Source organism: Myotis myotis, unplaced genomic scaffold, assembly GCF_014108235.1.
Source record: "Myotis myotis isolate mMyoMyo1 unplaced genomic scaffold, mMyoMyo1.p scaffold_m19_p_3, whole genome shotgun sequence".
In the NCBI taxonomy this organism is placed as follows: Eukaryota; Metazoa; Chordata; class Mammalia; order Chiroptera; family Vespertilionidae; genus Myotis; species Myotis myotis.
Window position 1 is genome coordinate 102,928,361 of NW_023416335.1, and position 22,170 is coordinate 102,950,530.

A 22,170-nucleotide genomic window follows, 5' to 3' on the forward strand; every position below is an offset into this window, starting at 1 on the left:
CTTGGTGATGCCTGACAGAAATATGGCAGCAAATAAAAGCATTTGTAAAAATATTAATTTCATAAAATACACACGTTCTTTTCAGATATGTAAATGCTAAATCAGTAGGTATTTGTAATTAGGAGTCTCTGCCTAGATGAGCATCCGATGCCGATTTTTCAGGCAGTGCTTTGGACAACAGCAACTTTGGAGGTCCCCAGCGTGCCAGGGACCTAAGTGTGGAGGAGCCCTTCGGGACCGGGGCGGAAGTGGGACTGCTAAAGGAAGTTGGCGTCTTAGTCCATGCCCGCTTCACCATTTAAGTGTTTACCCGCAACCTCCCCAATCCTGATGCCACTGCCCGACCTTAACTCTCTTCCGCTCTTTCTCAGGTCCAAGGTTTCCTTTAAGATCACGCTGACGTCGGACCCGCGGCTGCCGTACAAAGTGTGAGTAGCTCCCCTGCGGTGGCTGAGTAGATCCGGGCTGGATGGAGCCCAGCATCCCACACAACTCCCACCCCAGCAGCTCACATCAGTTCCTTTCCCTCCCTGCGCCCCTACTCGCGCCCTTCCGGGAGCCTCCCCTTCCCACCTGTAACTGAGACTTGGCATCCCGGACTGCTCCTCTTAAGTGTCAACCTGCCCTAGCTCCAGGGGAGGGGCAACTTGCTGCTCGGAACTCATTTGGTGGTGGTGGCTGGGAAGGACTTTGTGGACAGGGCTCTGGTGATTACTGGAATCCTTAAACAGTCCCTGTCTGCTCGTGATTAGAAAGGCCTTTCACGGTTTTGACCACCTTAGAGGAAGTAAGAGAAGACATCTCAATCCAGATTTCGAAATTACTTGAATGTTTACTCCTTTCAGGCTTCTGATTCTTTTTGTGTATAAGGGACACACGACTTGGGCACCACAAAGTACTGAGCCTTAAATCATATCCTAATGATGTTTAGGTTTAAAAAAGAGTGATTAGTAGAAGTGGGAAATGCAGAAATAGGGCAATTTATTCATGCAGGGCCTTTGCTTATCCTTTAGCAGTTAGCATGGGTCTAATATGGACCTTCTAACCCGATACTTCAGACCTTTATATGATTGCAGGTAAGAATTATTGCGGTCATTGCAGTTGGAAGCTGTATAAAATGTAGCAAAGAACAGGTCTTCAATAGGATTTTATATATACTAAAGGCCCGGTAACAAAAATTTGTGCACTGGCTCGGGGGGGGGGGGGGCGGGAAGGGGTGTCCTTCAGCCCCACTTGTGCCCTCTCACAGTCTGGGACCCCTCGGGAGATAACGACCTGCTGGCTTAGGCCCGCTCCCAGGTAGCAGAGGGCAGGCCCAATCCCTAGGTGCAGCCCCTGGTCGGGCTCAGAGCAGGGCTGATTGGGGAGTTGGGGCGCCGCCCCCTGTCATGCACAGAGCAGGGCCGATCAGAGGGTTGGGGCGCCATCCCCTGTCACGCACAGTGCAGGGCCCATCAGAGGGTTGGGGCGCTGCCCCCTGTCACGCACAGTGCAGGGCCCATCAGGGGGGCTGGAGCTCCATCCCCTGTCACGCACAGAGCAGGGCCGATCAGGGGGTTGGGGCGCCTTCCCCTTTCACGAACAGAGCAGGGCAGATAGGGAGGTTGTGGCCCCACCCCCTGTCACACACAGAGCCGCAGGGCGATCAGAGGGTTTGGGCGCTGCCCCCTGTCACGCTGCTCTAGGGGCCAGGAGGCCTCGCTGCTCCTCTGGACACCGGGGCAGTGAGGCCTCGCTACTCTGCTGATCCCGGTGCTAGGAGGCCTCGCTGCTCTGCTTGACACAGGGGCAGTGAGGCCTTGCTGCTCTGCTGATCCCGGTGCTGGGAGGCCTTGCTGCTCTGCTGATTCCGGTGCTGGGAGGCTCCGCTGATCCCAGTGCCAGGAGGCGTCGCGGCTCTGCTGATCCCAGTGCCGGGAGGCCTCATGGCTCCACTGATCCCGGGGCGTGAGGCCTCGCGGCTTTGCTGATCCCGGGTTCGGGAGGCCTCGCGGCTCCACTGATCCCGGGTTCGGGAGGCCTCGTGGCTCCGCTGATCCCGGTGCTGGGAGGCATATTACCCTTTTACTATATAGGATAGAGGCCTGGTGCACGGGTTAGTGCCAGCTGGTTTGCCCTGAAGGGTGTCCCGGATCAGGGTGGGGGTCCTGCTTGGGTGCCTGGCCAGCCTGGATGAGGGGATGATGGCTGTTTGCAGCTGGTCACACCCCCTTCAGGGTGGGGGTCCCCACTGGGGTGCCTGGCCAGTCTGGGTGAGAGGCTGAGGGCCGTTTTCAGGCTGGCGGGTGACTGAAGCTCCCAACCTCTCCTTTTTTCCTTTTCTTTTTTTATTCTGGGATTTATTTACCTTCTATGGCTGTCACTGGAACTGAGAGCAGTCTGCAGCTCTGAGACCTCGGCTGCTGAAAGCAGGGATCTGGGTTTGTTTGGGTTCTATAATTGAAACTCTGTTGCAACTCCAGCTCTGCCAGCTGGCTGAAAGCATGGGTTTTGTTTAGCTGCTATACTTGCAACATTGTTTCTTAGAGTACAAGCTCAGAGCCCAGAAGCAGCAGGTGGGGAACCTTGGCTTCCTCCATCACTGGAGCAAGCAAGCCTCCTGTTTGCTTCAGCTGCCTGGCTGCCAGCCGCCATCTTGGTTGACAGTTAATTTGCATATCACCCTGATTAGCCAATGGGAAGCATGTTGGAGGTACGGTTAATTACCATGTTTGTCTATTATTAGATAGGACTAGAGGCCCAGTGCATGAATTCATGCATGGGTGGGGTCCCTCAGCCTGGTGGGCAATCTGGCTGGCTAGGGGGAGGGACTGTAGGAGGTTGGCTGTTGGAGCACACTGACCCCCAGGGGGAAGCTCCTGCATTAAGCATCTGCCCCCTGGTGGTCAGTGAACATCATAGCTACTGCAGGTCGTCCTGTCCTAACAGTAGCTTAGGCCAGTGGTTCTCAACCTTCCTAATGCCGTGACCCTTTAATACAGTTCTTCGTATTGTGGTGACCCCCAACCATAAAATTATTTTTGTTGCTACTTCATAACTGTAAATTTGCTACTGTTATGAATCGTAATGTAAATATCTGATATGCAGGATGTATTTTCATTGTTCGCGACCCACAGGTTGAGAACCGCTGGCTTAGGCTTTTATATATATTGATAAATGTTTATTAGTTAAATAATTATTATCGGGGCCTACCTAATTGAACTATTACAGCTGTTATCAGTCTCATTTAGCTCTCTGGGACCCATGTAACCTCCTAGCCTTTCTCTTTCTCAATTGCTTTATCTCCAAATTAATCTCTTTGCCTAATCTCAAGTAATTGCTCTACCTATAAAATGTCATTTTTAAATACTTCTATGGTTAACCACATTGTCTTCCTACTTCTGATTTACTTTAATATTTCTAATTTAAAATGTTTCTTTTCATTCATTGATGAGACTTCTTTTTAAATTTTCCCTCTTCCTTACCCAACTTCTTATCCAGCTTAAAGTCACTGTCTTGCAAACACCCTCAACTCTGATACTCCCCCCCTGCCCCCCAAACTCCAAGCACTTGGTGAAACACCAAGTCTGAACTTTTCTGTATAGACCTGAATGTTCCTGGAAAAAATTACACAATTAGACTGATGAGTTTGACATAAAATTAATAACTATGCTCAGTAGTAGCCAACACTGCTACATTTTCCAAGTTTGTATGTTTTCCTCTTTATTCTCTGAAAGGATTTTTTAAAAAAAAATGTATTTTCACACTCCCTACAATTCCTTTCCTCGTTTCCTTCACGCCATCAGAGGAAAATTCTCTCATTTTTCCATCACATCTATAAAGCTATCACTATATGTATATACCTATAGTTTCTGTCTACAATTCTGTTGGAGTAGAAACCATCAGCATGACTTATGAAAAGCCAGTTGTACCACTTGGGCTCTGCATCTTACCTGTTTCAGTCTTCTCAAGATTAAAGCAGAGAGTCTAAAGGCCCCGCCCCGGAAATGCTTGTTCTAGCTTTCTGTGTGCTTAGTCGCCCAAGCTATTGAGGGTCTAAGTCCGGGCAGCCGAAGAGTGTGGTTAGCAAGATGAACAAAGATGCGCAGATGAGAGCAGCGATTAACCAAAAGTTGATAGAAACTGGAGAAAGAGAACGCCTCGAAGAGTTGCTGAGAGCTAAATTAATTGAATGTGGCTGGAAGGATCAATTGAGGGCACACTGTAAAGAGGTAATTAAAGAAAAAGGACTAGAACATGTTACTGTTGATGACTTGGTGGCTGAAATCACACCAAAAGGCAGAGCCCTGGTACCTGACAGTGTAAAGAAGGAGCTTCTACAAAGAATAAGAACATTCCTTGCTCAGCATGCCAGCCTTTAAGATTGAATTAGATTGTGTTGTTTTGTGGTCTTATTTCTGAAAGTAAAACTTGTCATAAATTAGGAATCGCTTTCCCAAAATAAAATCCTTTTTTGTATGATGGTATACAGTTTTCAGTAATGATGTATACATTATATTGATTTTTTTCCCCCTAAATGTGTTATTTTAATCAATATCTAAAAAAAAAAAAAGGGGGGGGGGAATTTGCCGGGAGCCGGTCCATCCTTGCTGTTTCAAGGGACCTGGCATATATGGCATACTGTTCTTAATATGTTTGCTCACCTTCTTGGCACTATGTGTTTTAACCAACGTTACCTCTCTGAGAAAGGTTGTTTCCCCAGGTAGGGATTTTCCCCTGAAGTTAGGGAGGGAATAAAACCCCTTAACTGAGTGCCAGGCGGGTAATTAATCACTTTAACTACAAACAATCATGCTTAAGCTACATAATCTTTACTCCCTGGAATAGAGATAAGAAACACCGTAACCTTTGGAATAGAGATTGATAGGATTGGAATCAACTGGTATAAATACAGATGTAACAAGACAACAGGAGACAGAACTTAGAAGACAGAACCAAGAGACACAGAACCTAGACACAGAACCTACACAGAACCTAGAGACAGAAGAACTTCGCTGGAGAGAACATGGCAAAAGATCCTGGACAGAAACTGGCCTCAGAACCTAGAGACAGAACCTAGCGAGAGAACATGGCAAAAGATCCTGGACTGAACCTGACTACAGAAATTGGCAAGAGAACCTGACTAGAACCTGGTGACTGAACCTGGCTGGAGAACCTGGAGAACCTGGCTGGAGAACCTAGCAAAAGAACATGGACACAGAACCTGGCTGGAGATCCTAACCAGAACTTCACTGGAGATCCTGACCAGAACTTGGCTAGAGATCCTGGCTAGGCTGCTGATCAACTGAACGCTGTCTCTGTGTCATTCCTTCTTCGCCGACTCCGTCCACACCTTTGGGGACCCCTGGACCTGCTGGGGTTGGACCCCAGCACTCTTCATCTTTGATTTCTCCCTTTATACTGGATTATTCTCATAAATATATAAATAGGCTTTAAAAAAGAAATTCTGAGAAGGATGGAGAGAGAAAGAGGACAGGGCAGGACAGCATCAGTGGCTGGAACATTGTACCAGTTCAATTAATATGGGTGACTGGATGAATTTAATAGGCATACCTATTGTTTAGTGTGTATACTTGTGTTTGTGCATATAAAGTATGAATAATATATGTACCTGTGTATGTAAAAGGTAGTTATCCTGTTTTCTATTCAAAGTAAATAGTAACTAGTATTAGTAAAAGCAACTCTTTAAGATTCGTGTGAAAACATTCTTTAACTTATAAACATACTTTGATAGAGAAACTTCCTTTTGAGTTTCTAACATTACTAATAGTTGAATTCTATGAAGGATGTTTCAGTTCTAAATTTATTCTGGGCAATATCAGAGTTTTCTGTGTTTTTGTTTGTTGATACAGTCACTGTTGGTGTCATTACTAGGTTATGGAAATGTTGAAATCAAACATTCTCCTTTATATAAAGGATGAATTAAAAACAACATTTGCCTCTTTTAGTCTGATTCCAGTCTTTCCAGACTTCCCATCTCTTCTCCCCTCTTACTACCACCATCATTTAACAAAGCATCAGCCACCCTATTCCTAAATTGAAAAGCAAGTCTTTTTAACTCTCCCTGCTTTTTACACATGTTCTTTTCTTTGACGGGAATGCAGTCCACTTCCTGACAAACAATATTCTTTAAAAATAAAAATAAAATTTACCTCTGCAGATTTCTATAATTGTCTAGGGGATTCATCTTGTCCTTCTTTCATTTTCTATAGAAACTTTATTCTTATTCTTTATAACAGCACTTGTTGTGTCATAGTTCTCTTTATATGAAATATACATTTTTTTAAAAACAGATTTGCCATTGATTTATTTTTAAAATTCACTTTAATATACACAACAGTGCGCCCACTCTCCCCCTTTTTTCAAAACACCAGTATAATGTGTAACTGCCATTTTACAAAATGATGCTACTGGCAAACACAAATTCAAATCTAGATAAAGTCTATGGCATCACAGTAACTCTGAGTTCCTCTGTAATTTTCTGCCACATTGAACATACATTAAAAAAGTTTTTTTTTTCTGTTTTATTGCATTGTCTTTGCATAATCCCAACTGTACAAGTGGAAGTTTATTTTAATGAATATCAATATGAAATCTAGTTACAAAGATGTTGCCAGTCTCCATTTAAAAAGGGAATCGAAACCCTAAGATTTAGAGCTTGTCGTTTTGAGGATGAATCTCAGGACCTAAACTATGAATGTAATGCAAAAATGCTTGCAGTTCTGTTCCTTACTTTGTAAACTATCATATTGCCAACTTACTAAATAATTTTTAAACAATGCCTACCGTTTAGTGTGAGGCCACGGCCTGCGTGGCCTGGGTTCAAAGGCCTGGAGAAAGAGCTGATGTGCAAATTAACATACAAGATGTTAACGTAAAAGAATTTTTGTGAGTTTATTTGAGCCAAACTGTCGACATATGCCGGGAAGCAGAACCTCAATGAATTGAGATAATGCTCCAGAGAATGGCAGGGTTACATCCGTATTTATACATGAAATTCATTGGTGACAGATTTAAGGAGGTGGGGTTAAGCGAAGCGGGGGAGGGGGGGCGGGGGACCTCTGTGATAGGATAAAAAGTAAAATGATGGACACGTACTTGGGGGGGGGGGGGGAGTGCAGGAACAATTAACATGATGATGAAGGAATTTGTGATATCTGTGTCCTGGACCCAGCACACCTGGCTATGCCCCAGGGGCTTCATAAAAAGGGAAGTCACAAGTTACCCAGACATCCCAAGGACATGTTACCTTAGATGCAAAAAGACAGATAGGCTCAGTTACGGTAAAGGTTGACCTTATCAGTGAAGATATCGGCTTAGGATGTAACTGCCCACCATAACTGCTTTTAGTTAAGGTTTAATTTTAGACCATCCTTTGTGGTTACTTTAGGTCTGCAAAACTGCCATGCAGGCCTCCCTGAGCTTGTCAGGTCAGCATGTGGCCCCTTTTGTCCACACAGACAAGAGATATAAATTTGGAAATTATGGGGGAAGCCAGATATGAACTTAGTTCAAGTGACTAAGCTCCACTGAATCTCTGCATTCATCTTCTTTTTATTTACTAGAATAAAAAATTGCCTTTTAGGAATGCAAACAGACATATCAAAGGTAATGTTTAGTAAACAGTGAAAGATTATCAGGTTGGGGGGGTTGCCTTCATCATTGAATCAATAGCAGGTAATAACAATGCACATATTCAGCCTTCTGAATATCAAAGCCCTATTCAGCCTTCTGACCTGACTTCTTGCATTTGTATTAATTACTGTTGATCTTGGATTTCAGCACTTCAGAATTTTTTTTTCTTTCCTTCTTCCCCCCACCCCCTACCCCAGAAAAGTAAAGAAAGGTAAAAACAATGATAACTATTTTCACTTTTTAGTTCAATGGTTCTCAACCTTCTGGTCCTTTAAATACAGTTCCTCATGTTGTGACCCAACCACAAAATTATTTTTGTTGCTACTTCATAACTGTAATGTTGCTACTGTTATGAATTGTAATGTAAATATCTGATATGCAGGATAGTCTTAGGCGACCCCTGTGAAAGGGTCTTTCGACCACCAAAGGGGTCTCAACCCACAGGTTGAGAACCGCTGTTTGAGTTGGATTTTAGAGGAGTTGGGGCAGCCAAACTCTATTCACACATACTGAAGTCATAATGCACTGTGTCAGATATAATAATTTTTCTATTCAATTTGTACACTAAGAAATGGGATTTATATGTGAAAATGTTACATAATGGAAGTTGGTATTAAAACATTAAAGAATAACACAGTGGTTACAAATAGAGAAGTTTCAAAGCCAAATGTTAGCTTGTAAGTCTCTTTTTCCTGCTGTGAAAAAGAATCTGTTTTTCTGTCTTTAATGATTGTAACTCACTTTACCTTAAGAATATTATATTTGTTATATTATTTTGTTACCTTCTCTGCCTTTGTTTCTTAAGGATATAATGTCAGGGTTTTTTTAAGTATTTAAATTGGAAAATTCATAGATTGACCATTTATCAGCAATCTGTAATACACTTGACATTGTATAAGTCAGTAACAAAATCATGCATCACTCTCCAAATGTTATTTCAATTTTTATTAAGCCCTTGATCTGAGGAGGTATAAGAGTTTTGTGGGAAATGACTTTACATTTTGCCATACTAAACATACTCATTTTCATCAACTTGGTTTACTCTTTTTTTGATTATTAAAAGTGCACAGAAAGGATTATGAAAACATTTATGATCTGGTGATGCTTCCACAGGTAGCCTTTTCTTGTAATGAAAATGACCTTCCTGCATTGAGTAAAAAGTTGTGTGGACTGAATAGTAAGGAGAGATTCAACTTTTTGAAATCCATCTCTGGAAACAAGCAGCATCCCATATCCTAGACCTATTTGTATCGAAGTATTAAAAATGTATAAATCTTCTCCTATATAGGTTGTTGATAAGACCTATTTGTATCAAAGTATTAAAAATATATAAATCTGCTCCTATATAGGTTATTTTATTTTTTAAATATATTTTTACTGATTTCAGAGAGGAAGTGAGAGGGAGAGAGGGATAGAAACATCAATGATGAGAGAGAATATTTGATCGGTTACCTCCTGCATGCCCCCTACTGGGGATCGAGCCTGCCTAGGCATGTGTCCTTGACCGGAATCAAACCTGGGACCCTTCAGTCGCAGGCCGACACTTTATCCACTGAGCCACACTGGCTAGGGCTCTATACAGTGGGGCCTTGACTTATGAGTGTCCCGACTAACGAGTTTTTCGAGATACGAGCTGTTTCTCAGCCGATTTTTTGAGTTGCGAGCTAAAATTCGGGTTACGAGCCAGCTTCAGATACCCCACCGCTAGTTGACGCAGCGAACGTCACAGTGAACGCCACAACATCAGCCCAGCATCACGTGTCATTGTAATGGTGAAAATTGATTTGACATACGAGTAATTTGAGTTATGAGCTCCATCACGGAACAAATTAAACTTGTAAGTCAAGGCCCCACTGTATAGGTTATTGATAAGACCTATTTGTATCAAAGTATTAAGAATATATAAATCTGCTCCTATATAGGTGTTGATATTCAAGTAGAGCTATGGCAGAATCTAATTTAAGCCTAATTGTTTGTTTTGTTTGTTGTTGTTTAGAGTTCGTAATGTAGTATGCAATAAAAATACACAATCTTTAAACTCAAAAGAGAAATTTATTTAGGCCTGCTAAAATTGCTGATATGAGGAACAAAGAGCTTTAAAAAAACAGCTTTTAAAAGAATTATTTTTAATTTTTCTTTCAGACTCAGTGTTCCTGAAAGTACACCTTTTACAGCAGTATTAAAGTTTGCAGCAGAAGAAGTAAGTATAGAAATTGGAACAACCTGTATAGAATACAGATTGACAGTGTATCTCAAAAATCTTTAAGTTTTGCATGCAATTTGAACACACCACTTCTCTGTGGGTTTATTACTAGGTTAATGCTATCAAAAAGTTAAGCTTTACTAACAGATATAAGTAGAATGAAAGTTAATACTTACTGACAGATATAAGAAGAATGAGTTTAAATTGACATATCCAATGCAGCCATTGAGAAATATAAGGAATTTTTATTGAAATTGAAAATATTCAATTATATGTAAAATTTTTTAAGCACCAACATATCATTCTAGTGTGTATATTCATTTTTGCTACCTTTTATTCTAGAATTATAATTTTTAAAATATCTGTCATATTTTTCAAAATTTTTGTGTATGTGGACTGTCAGTAAAAGTTATTTTTAAAAGTGTCTAGCTTTTTAAAAAATACTTTGGTTTTCTCTTTTGAGAAAAATTTCCATTCAAAATTATCATTAGAGAAATCTATAAAGCAACTCTTTGGACATGCCATGGAGAAGAGTAGCTTGGGTAGAAATGGCACCCAAATGTAACTTGGAGACTTAAGATTTCTATTGTAAATGTGTCATTCACTATCTGTATGACATAGGCAAGCTTCTCAGTTTCTCTCCCTCAAATTTCTTTTTTGTAAAAGGAAGTACGTGAAGTTAAAAGTGCTATACTGGTACAGAGGAACTCAAATCTAAATTTTGGTTCAGAATCTTCAGAAAAAAATTTATAATTATGGAAAATAATTTTAGTTAAGTAAGAGACCAGCTTAACCTATAATCCTTTATTAAAGTGATTAATGGAAAATAAACAACTCATCAGCACTCAGCCCCTCATACTATTGTCAGGGACCACTGACATTATTTCTCACTCATTTAGAATTAAACTGAAAAATGGTAGTACATGTTTTATAGCCAGATTTGATCTATTCTTCATGTAGAAAGAATAAGTTAAAAGAAATGGGAAATAAATCTGAATATAGCATCATCATTATTTTTTGCTATACAGGTCACTTGTAAGAAATATACCTGGCCTGGGACATAGCAGATTCCACAGATTCTAATTTAAGAAGTAGATCTGTATTTATAATTTACAGTAATTTATTTTACTATAAATTTGCAATATTTATTTATTATAACAATAATATTTAATTATTTTATTATTACTTACAGAATGTAATTATTTATAAAAATGACATTTATTTTTCTATTTTATAGTTGTTTTATAATGTGTTTTTTATAAGGCAAAGACATTGATGTCATCCTGGTCGTTTAGTGTGAGGATAAGAACATCTTAACAAACATGCAGTGGAAAATTAATAACTTCACCCAATCACATGTATTGGTTAAAGTTTTAATATAGCTTATAATTATTGTGAATCACGGGTGTTATACATTTAGAAAAGTACTGACTTTCAGTTAACAGTGAGAAGGCCTTTCGCAAGATGACATTGTAGAATGTTTCAGTAGGAACAAGACTTGACTTGACAAACCAGAGAATGTGGATTTAAATCCCTAGTAAAGTTCTTTTAATAAAAATATAATAAAATTTCCCACTACATGACTGGGTTAATTTAAGTAGTGAGTTGTCAAAGCATGAGAAGAGCTGCTTCACATTGGAAATTTTAAGACTTATGAAATCAGGAAGAAAATAAATGAAAACTGAGAAACATAAAATACACTTTGCACCCAAGAGGAAACTTGTCAGTAATTTGGGACGAAACTAGTAGTTAATATAATTTACTTTACTAGTGATGCTTCCCCAAATTTTAGCTTTCCTGTTGCTTCTACATTCTGGAAAAGGGAAAAGTGGTATCAGGTGTTTGCTTTTGATTTTTATTGTTCATAAAATATGTTGCCACTATATGGATGTGACTAAGAAACCTGTTTTATCTTTAAATGGACATAATCTAAGAATAAGACACACTCAGTAGGGAACGAGAAACTTTGTAATATTCAAGTTTTGGAAATCTGACATATCCTATAATTAATTTGGGTATTTGATCAAAGTTTTATTAAGTAGTACAACCTTTTAGTAATTTTTAAGATATTTTAAATTACGTTTATTTAAAATTCTTAAATCTGTAAAAGGACATTTACAACTAAGAATGTGCCATATAGACAGTAAAATTTGTTGTTAGGTACATAATCCTATAACAATTGTTTTATGCATAATTCCATTCTTAACATGGGATTCTTCCATTTATAAGTTAAAATAAGCTTTCAGTTGTTTTCCTCAATTATGCATATGTGACCATTATAAATACCTAGAACAGTGTTTCCCAGATTATTTTTCCTAGAGAACTAGAACCACCAATAAGAAAAAGAAAACAATTCCATGAAAAACTGGGATCATTGGCCAAAAAGTATGGGAAATACTTCATTCACTATTTTCTTCTTGGAGTTAAAGTATTAGTAGCATACTTGAAAATTTTGAAAATAATATCAATATAACGTCGTGTTTTCAAACTTATTTGGTTACAACAAACTCAACTATAATATCTACAAAACTTGTCCATAGCATAGAAGGGCATACTTGCTGGAAAAATTAATGAATTATGAAGACATGAATATACTTGGATAACTGCTGGTCTTTAGAGCATTGAGAAGAATTCTGACTTTAACTACAACAAGTTTCTTACCACATTTCATTGATTTAGAAAACACATCTTTTACAACATCTCTAAAAATAGATCTGGAGTCTTACTATCACTGTTAGCCATGTGGCAATCACATAATTATCTTGATATCACCTGCAATACTTGAACTTAGTTATTATTTTCTGGTGGTATAATTAGAGTATTGCCATTGTGTGAGATTTAAGTCAGCAATACATGAAAGGAGAATTTGAGGAAGGACTATAAGCCTTGGTTGGCCTCCCATTAAACACAATAGAGCATTTATTTGAACTTACTATTTCTACAAAGAAATTTTAGGAATATTCTAAGCCAGTGGTCAGCAAACTCATTAGTCAACAGAGCCAAATATCAACAGTACAATGATTGAAATTTCTTTTTAGAGCCAAATTTTTTAAACTTAAACTATATAGGTAGGTATATTGTTATTAACTTAATTAGGGTACTCCTAGGCTTAGGAAGAGCCACACTCAAGGGGCCAAAGAGCCGCATGTGGCTTGCGAGCCGCAGTTTGCCGACCATGGTTCTAAGCAATTGTTTTGCTTTTATTTTTGCTTATGAAAGAAAGCAATAATTCTAAGTCCAAAAGAGTACACACTGATTGAGTCATAGATTCATTGATAGTGAATTTTTGTTTTGTTTTGTTTTTGCAGTGAGTAAAATAAGGTGCATGGTATTCTTTAGAATGAAATGTAGTATTTAGAGGGAAATAATGTTTTAAAAAAATACAGCAAATTACATTAGCCCTTTGTTTTATGATGTGACTTATCCTGAAAGAAAAGTCACATTTTAGAATGATCTGTACACCATTCTTGTTAAACTAACCATCTTTTATAGAGTATGTGTGTGTATAGAAATTTTTTTCTTTTTCTCCCCTTTAGTTTAAAGTTTCTGCAGCCACAAGTGCAATTATTACCAATGGTAAGAATTCATTTAAAAATTATTTATTACCTTAGAACTATAGAAATTATTTAAAATAAGTCAAATTAATTAATTTAACTTGAATGCAAAAAACCCAAACTTTATATCAACATGAATGAAATACATAATTGTAAATACTAAATCAAGGTTATTGTCCATAGCTAGCTCTTTTCAGATTCTTTATGCTTTTTGGTATAGGATAGCATTTTGTAATATCTTATTATATCCTGATCACTTCTTGCCAGATTATTACTGAAATAACCTTTATTTACCAGGTGTTTCTTTTTCAAAATAAGCTTTTTGATAAATGCTTATAGAATTTAGGTAGTTAAGTAGGAATGTACCTTTGCTTTCCTGATGAAATCTATTTCTTACATACTTGCAATGATGAGGATTTTATCCAATTAGATATATAATTTAAATTCTGAATATCTTAAAACACTACTAATAATTAAGTTTGATGAACCTAGTTCTATGAGAAAATCTACACTAATAAAAGAGAAACATGGTAATTGGCGTACGACCGCTACCCTTTTCATTGGCTAATCAGCGAGATATGCAAATTAACTGTCAGCCAAGATGGCGGCCAGCAGCCAGGCAGCTTGAAACTGGCCTCAGTGACGGAGGAGGATCGTTGGAGGAAACCAACGTTCCCCGCCTGCGGCTGCAGGCCTCTGAACAAGCAGTTTAAGAAACATTGTAACAAATACCGCCATTGTAAGCAAAGGCCAGAAACCTACTTTCAGCCGCGGAGGCCTAAGAGCTGGAGCCAAGCCTTAAGGTAAAGCTGGCCCAGAATAAAAAGAAAAAAGAAAAAAAGGACCGGTTGGGAACTTCAGTCACTCCCAGCCTGAAAACAGCCCTCAGCCTCTCACCCAGACTGGCCAGGCACCCCAGTGGGGACCCCCACCCTGATCCAGGACACCCTTCAGGGCAAACCAGCCGGCCCCACCCATGCACCAGGCCTCTACCCTATATAGTAAAAAGGTAATATGCCTCCCGGCACCAGGATCAGCGTGACAGGGGGCAGTGCCCAAACCTCCTGATCGCCCTGTGGCTCTGTGTGTGACAGGGGATGGGGCCCCAACCCCCTGAGCAGCCCTTCTCTGTGCCTGATAGGAGGGAGCTCCCCAACCCCCCCTGCCCCCACGGGCCCTGCTCTGTGTGTGATGGGGTAGAGCCATAACCTCCCCATCGGCCCTGCCCTGAGTGTGAGAGTGGCTGTGCCCCAACCCCCTGTTGGGCCCTGCTCTGTGTGTGACGGGGGCAGTGCCCCAACCCCCTGATTTCCCCTGCTCTGTGCGTGACAGGGGGTGGCGCCGCAACCTCCCCATCGACCCTGCCTTGAGTGTGACAGGGGACGGTGCCCCAACCCCCCAATTGGCCCTACCCTGAGCATGACTGAGGGTGGCATCACAACCTCCCAATCTGCCCTGCTCTGTGAATGACGGGGCGGCGCCCCAACTCCCCAATCGGCCCTGCTCTGAGCCCGACCAGGGGCTGCACCTAGGGATTGGGCCTGCCCTCTGCCACCCGGGAGCAGGCCTAAGCCAGCAGGTCGTTATCTCCCAAGGGGTCCCAGACTGCGAGAGGGCACAGGCCGGGCTGAGGGACCCCCCCTCCCCGCCGAGTGCACAAATTTTTGTGCACCAGGCCTCTAGTACTGATATAAGATGAGGAGTAAAGATGGCAGTGAGGGCTTAACTATTTTTCAGGAATACACCATAATATTTCTAGGTGCTAGTGAGTGGTTTTCTGTGCCATTAGGATAGGCTATGAAAATGGGTTTAATAGACAGTAGTGTGATTTAGTTTAGATATGACAAAATTTCTCATTCTAAAATATTCTGTATACTGTCACATTGAAGTGTTTCTCTAATTAGAAGAAAGCTAGCCTACTTTCTACAAAGTTTTAGATTCATAGGTGCTTTATAAACTTTTTTCAAGTGTAAGTGGAATTTGAATTACATGAGTTTATGGGCTCTTCTGGCCTTAAGACTTGTAAGCTTCAGAGCAATAACTAAGTGATTAATGACATACCTGAGGTGTATTTTTCACTTTGTATAGCATAATAGAATTTTTAAAAATTATGTTTGTAGACCTTACCAGGATCATTGCATTGACAGATACTCTTGTTTAATCTATCACTGTGTGTGATGCACAATAGTAATAGATTTCAATAGATAATTTATCCAAAAGATTGTCATTCATGTTTTTGGATTTAAATTGTTTGGCTTGCCCAGCAGGCATGGCTCAGTGGTTGAGCTTCGACCTATGAACCAGGAGGTCATGGTTTGATTCCCTGGTCAGGGCACATGCCCGGGTTGCAGGCTGATCCCTAGTACGGGGCATGCAGGAGGCAGCAGATCAGTGATTCTCTCTCATCATTGATGTTTCTCCCTCTCTCTCTCTCTCTCTCTCTCTTTTTCTCTCTTTCTCTCTTTCTCTCTCTCTTCCTCTCTGCAATCAATAAATATATATATATATATATATATATATATATATATATATATATATATATATTTAAATTATTTGTCTTGTGCCTATATACACAGCAGCAATATTTTGGCCAGTCTCATTACTATTGAACCATTTTAGCTTTAGAAATAATTTAGATGATTTTATAATTTATTTTCTAGATGGAATAGGAATAAATCCTGCACAGACTGCCGGTAAGTATCTATCTGAAATTCATGGAGATGTGGGTGGAGCTATATATGTCAGTTGATTGGACTGGATAGGACTTTACCAGGATTATAGATGTTCTTTTAGGGATTATATGCCAGCCTTCACCTATGGGTCTGAATAATAATTTGTTTCATTATGTGTATTAGTTATTATGCTTTTGACTAAGGGAAACCCTGACTAATAAGCGTTAAAGATATTAACACTCATAACAAAAATTCTAAAGATAAGATTGTACTCTTACTGGAATAATGGTTTTGACCTACCTCATAAGGTAGTTGTGAGGTAATATATGTAAACTGCTTAAAAGATTGCCTTATCCATAGTGAGCATTCCACAAGTGCTATTATTTCAAAGAGGTACAGTCATTTAAATTTCAGAGGGCTTAGTCCACACTCAGAGGTTCAAATATAACATTATACAGTGCTATATATTGGTGTCCTAACAAGAAAGCAGGGTCATCTTTTTTTTTTTTAATTGATTTCAGAGAGAAAGGGAGAGGGAGAGAGAAACATCAATGACGAGAGAATCATTGATCAGCTGCCTCCTGCACGCCCCCAACCAGGGATCGAGTACACAACCCAGGCATGTGCCCTTAACCGGAATCGAACCTAGGACCCCTTAGTCCACACATCGATGCTCTATCCTCTGAGCCAAACTGGCTAGGGCAAGCAGGGTCATCTTCACCTTTTTAACAGGCAGTTTTATATATTTTTTAAATGTACCTTTTTTAAAGTTAAGCATGCATTAATATAATGAACCTCAATCTTGAGTAGTATTTATGTTTAAATTATATTCTAAAGTACTTCTGTCTTATAACAAAATTACATTGTTCTCGTAGATCTTGGGATTGAAATTTGGCCATATAGAAAATGAAGAGAGATTTAAAATTGTAATTTTTTAAAATTTAAATCAGTTGTTTTAGGTATATTATAAATTTTATTAAATTGAAAAGGTTATTAATTGAAAATCATGAGGCATTTTATAGCATAAATGCCTTTAAATTTAGGTTTAAAGGTTTTGTTTTCTTATTCTAGAAATGTTCAATTTACATTAATTTGAATTATTGCTTATTGTAATATGTTACCAGTTGTATTCCCTTAAAAGTTGAAAGGTGTACTTTATGGGACACAAAGTAAATCTCATCATTTAATTGAACCAAAATAGGTCAGGGTTTCCAAACTTTTTTCACTTTTGGTAATTTAGATTCATTATTTTTGCTGTCTTTAGGTATTTTATTGTGTACTAAAGCAAGTATTGATGGTTAAACTGATTTACATTATGATTTGCTGATTTGCATATGAGTGTATTAGTTAGCATTTTTATGGCTAATGTTCATATTTAAAATTTTCAGACATATGATTAGGTTGTAAAGATGTAAGTGGAATAGCAACAAGGCTTTAAAAGCATGGAATTAGTTTCTGATAATGTTTGTGTTTTTGTACCTACTTACTTTACAGTGCTTTATTGTTGTTTTTTTACAATGCTTTGTTTATTGTATATAATAATTGTTGGAATGTTATGATAACCTGTTTTTTAAACACCTAACTTTATGTTTTGTTTGTTTGTGTAGGAAATATTTTCCTAAAGCATGGTTCAGAACTGCGAATTATTCCTAGAGATCGTGTTGGAAGTTGTTAATATCCTCTACTTAAAGATAGAATTACCTTTCAAAATAAATATTGGGTATTGCTGTTGTAAAACTGAAATCAGGCATTTAAAATACTATGAAAACACCAATAATTGATGAAATAATGAAAGGTTACTTCCTGTCCCTTCTTGTTGTTCTCACTCTTCATGTGAAGAGAGAATGCTTATGCATTGAGGGTATCATTTTTACAGAAGATCCTAGTCTTTCATTGCTATCTCACAGCACACACCGCTGGTTCATTTGGGGTAAATGGATTACCCAACTGTGTTTTATTACTGGAGGATAATTCTGAGAACATTTGGAAGATTAAATTTGTTGAATCTTTTTATTTGTCTTTCAGGTAAAATTTTAAAAGGCTTATGGATTATACAGGGCAGGTTACTTGAAGGATCTGATTTGCAGACTCAAAAATAGTTGAGGGGAGAAGGAGAAGTGGGGAGGGAAGCAGAGGGGGGAGGGAAAAAATAGTTGAATTCTTAATTCTCAATTATACTGTTTATGATAAAGGATATAGACATATCAATGAATACTTAAATGTCTTAACTTTTTACATTTAGGTATTTTTTTTTTAAGTTTCAAGCTTCATGTGTTTATATAAATTTTAATTTAATATCAGAGAACCAAAATTCCAAAATTTGAATTTTTTGACCTAGCCCCTATGTGTAAAATTGATAGCCCTCACCAAAGAGTTTTAACTATGATCCTGCAGAATCCAATTCTTGTAATGGTAAGAATTGAAAATAAAGTAGAAGCATCCTTTGCTGAGTAATGCATTCTTTTATCAGTCTCTTTTAATACAGACTTTAAAACAGGAATTTTCAAGAAACGTCTTTCTATGGATATTTGGAAACCACATTCAGGAAGAGACTGTTGTAAGGAAGATCTGAAGATCACAACAAAGGTCAAGAAAATGCTAATGGAAAATAATAATTAATTATACTCACTGAAGGCCCAAGTTTTAAGGAAGTGTTAAGATAAATCAAGTGAATAAGAAGCCAAGAAAGGGAAGATGGGGAAGCCCAGGTAACAAAAGACAACAGTGAAAGGGAACAGAAAGCTGTCACAAAAGACAGCTGGATAGGCAAAAGTGCAGAGGCTGTGTTGTGTTGTGTTGAGAGAACAGAAAGGGATACTAGACATTGTCATAAGTAGCAGAAGGCAATTGGAAAAAGCAAATTATAGGCCTTTTCAACATACAGATTTGATAATTCCCTTTATGAGAATCTAAAGAATGATATGCATAAGGAATGTTTTTATTTGCCCTTACAGAGGAAACCAATATCCACATCTTTAAAATGAAATGAAGGCTATTAGTGATTCAGAACCAGTGCTCAATTTGCTGTATTTTAGATGGTGAGCTCTCTGGAGCAGGCCTTGTGTTTGTCTTGCTCTTTCTAGACCTGGAAATGTAGTAGGCTTTCAATAAATACTTGCTGAATTATTCATAAATAAAATATATCTAAGACCAGTTTTTATGTAAGCATATTTCAGCATCTTCCCTATCATGTTCCCTTGTTTCATTGGGAGAAAAACATTAGGAAATGTAACAGCATCAGCATCTGAAGGGTGACATTGGTAGTTAAGTTTAAGAAATTAACCAGATACTGTTCATATATCTGATAAATGAACAGTGGGATTCTGGTTTATAAAAGGGAAAAAATATTTTCTGAAGCAGAGAAGTATACTTCTGATGTTTGAGAAAGTATTCATTTTCATAAATAAAATTCAATGCTTAAATATCCCCTGCTCCTTAATATTAAGCCTCAATTAACCAGAAATTTGAGTATCCATTCCCTGAATTTCTTGTTTAATTTAGATCCCATCTTTTGTTTCTAGCACAAAGTCTGCCTGCTGTATTACATAAATAAGTTTATAATATCGTCTACTATAATTTGTTTAATATTTTTGTTTTTGAGTTTTGAAAAATTTATTGTAAGTTCTTAAAAACATTTACTTAGACATTTTGTTATTAAATAAATATAATCAGTAAGTTCTTTGTGCAGCATGTTTTGAAGTATTTTGTTTAAATGCATTATTGGCACATAATATTTCATGAAAACACAATTTGTTATACCATAAGGCATATTTTACTTTTTTATTAGCACAAATTTTTTAATGTATTTTTATTGATTTCAGAGAGGAAGGAAAAGGGAGAGAGAGAGCGAAACATCAATGATGAAAGAGAATCATCTATTGGCTGCATCCTGTACACCTCCTACTAGGCATCGAGGCCACAATCCAGAAATGGAAGCATGGACCTCCTGGTTCATAGGTTGACACTCAACCACTAAACCACACTGGCTAGGCTAAAGCTTTTAATTAGCACACTTATTAAGCCAGTACATGAGAAATGAAGAAAAACAATAGACAAAGTGATTAATGACCATAGGTCATAGAATGAGCATATATTTCCAAATACCAGTCCTATGTTTGGGAGGGGCAAGGGGAGAGGTTATAGTGATTGTTTAGGCTAGTTGGTCCCAAGCCTGGGTGATTATGAGAGGCACTTAGGGAATTAAAAATACAGATTTATGGAAACCACCCCTAAAGTTCTGATTCATTAAATCTGAAATAATATACTTTTCTGTTTACATCCTGGTGAATTCTTCTGTGTAGCTGGGTAAACTTTTTTACTTTATAGGTGAACAAAATGAAGTCTAAGGAGTCAAAATAACTAGAATATGTTGTAGAATCTTGGAAAGTATACATTCCAATTTTTGTTTGTCTAGTAGGTAAGTGCGAAGATGCTACTTAACAGTCTGTTTCACTGATAGTTAAGCCTCCTTTTAAAGTGCTTCAAGGCTAATACTTATTGGATATTTTGTTTCTAAAAATTTGTTTTTTGAAAGAAAAGTCAATGGAAGAAACATTCCTGTTTAAGCCTCCCTCTCCCCAAATTAAGATTGAAAATATGTCTTTTACTTAAGAACCTTGAAATATTTGTGACTTGGCAGCATTAATATACTTTAATGGAGCAATTCTAAGTTAAATAATTTAATGTTCCCAAATCTATAAAACTGAAAATTATATACATAAATTATATATGTACTAGAGGCCCAGTGCATGACATTTGTGCACTGAGGGGTGGGGTGGGGGGCATCCCCTCAGCCTGGCTTGCACCCTTTAGCAGTCCGGGAGCCCTCAGGGGATGTCCAACTGACGGTTTGAGTGTGCCTAAGCCGTCAGTCGGACACCTTTAGCTCTGCCACAAAGGCAGTAGTGGCTCCCCCCACCGCTGCTGCGCTTGCCATTCGTCAGCCCAGCTTGTGGCTGGGTGGTTCCCCCCCACCCCCACCCCGTGGGAGCACACTGACCACCAGGGAGCAGATCCTGCATTGAGTATCTGCCCCCTGGTGGTCAGTGCATGTCATAGCAAGGGGTTGTTCCACTATTCGGTCGATTTGCATATTACCCTTTTATTATATAGGATGTATTTGAGCATGTATATGTAGTTTATGTATGTATATAATTTATGTATATAATTCATATATGTATGAAGTTTTGTTTAGATATGAATTGTATATGTAATTCATTTAAAATAAATGTATTGAACATCTATGTGTCCAGTATTTTGATACTTTCACTTATTCTTCACAGTAATTCCACATTTTTATCCCTATTTTACAGAAGGAAAAAAAGGCTTTAAGAGATTGAGATTTGAAATCTGATCCTTTGAAGTCTTCATACTGGGAGACATTTTCAGTATCATTTTTTACAACATACTAGCTCTGTATTGGATAATACATTTAAAAATATAAAAGAAATGTATAAGGCTTAAATTCACATTTCAGAGTACTGAATATATGTGCAATGATCATGAATAGTATTACTTAATACAAGGTATAAATATGATAAAATTATAAGGAATTAAATAAAATCCAGTCAAATGAAGATAATTATGATTCTGGCCTTACTCCATAGGGCAGAGGCTCTCAACCTGTGGGTCACGACCCCTTTGGGGGTCAAATGACCCTTTTACAGGGGTCACCTAAGACCATCGGAAAACACATATAATTACATATTTTTGTGATTAATCACTATGCTTTAATTATGTTCAATTTGTAACAATGAAAATACATCCTGCATATCAGATATTTACATTATGATTCATAACAGTAGCAAAATTACAGTTATGAAGTAGCAGCGAAAATAATTTTATGGTTGGGGATCACCACAACATGAGAAACTGTATTAAAGGGTCATGGCATTAGGAAGGTTGAGAATCACTGACATAGGGTGACATAATGGGAATAGGACTATTAGCCTATATTTATCAGCCCCATCAGACAATTTGATTTTTGATCATGTATCTTGCTGATGTAACTACAAATATTAGTCCCCCAGTAACCTGTTTTTCCAACCATACTACCCATGAGCCCCTGTTATACAGAAATTCTAGAACTGCTCTCTGAGAGTTAATG

General features: G+C 38.4%; 2 protein-coding genes across 5 annotated transcripts; both read left to right on the forward strand.

Annotated features, from left to right (window-relative positions):
* Nucleotides 1-201: 201 nt before the first annotated feature.
* UFM1 (ubiquitin fold modifier 1) lies at nt 202-21,081 on the forward strand. Of its 4 annotated transcripts, XM_036299782.1 has the most exons (6): nt 202-298; nt 372-428; nt 9,778-9,835; nt 13,375-13,414; nt 16,053-16,085; nt 18,535-21,081. In XM_036299782.1, coding segments are annotated over exons 1-6 (339 nt in total). In that variant the 5' UTR covers nt 202-296; the 3' UTR covers nt 18,684-21,081. The 4 variants fall into 4 exon arrangements, with proteins under 4 accessions (XP_036155675.1, XP_036155672.1, XP_036155674.1 ...); XM_036299779.1 differs by having other exon boundaries at nt 225-428; XM_036299781.1 differs by lacking the exon at nt 18,535-21,081 and adding an exon at nt 17,672-18,514 and having other exon boundaries at nt 225-428.
* LOC118651049 (transcription and mRNA export factor ENY2-like) lies at nt 3,481-4,551 on the forward strand. The gene has a single exon (XM_036299784.1). The coding sequence runs from the start codon at nt 4,071-4,073 to the stop codon at nt 4,359-4,361; it is 291 nt and encodes a 96-aa protein (XP_036155677.1). The 5' UTR covers nt 3,481-4,070; the 3' UTR covers nt 4,362-4,551.
* Nucleotides 21,082-22,170: the final 1,089 nt, after the last annotated feature.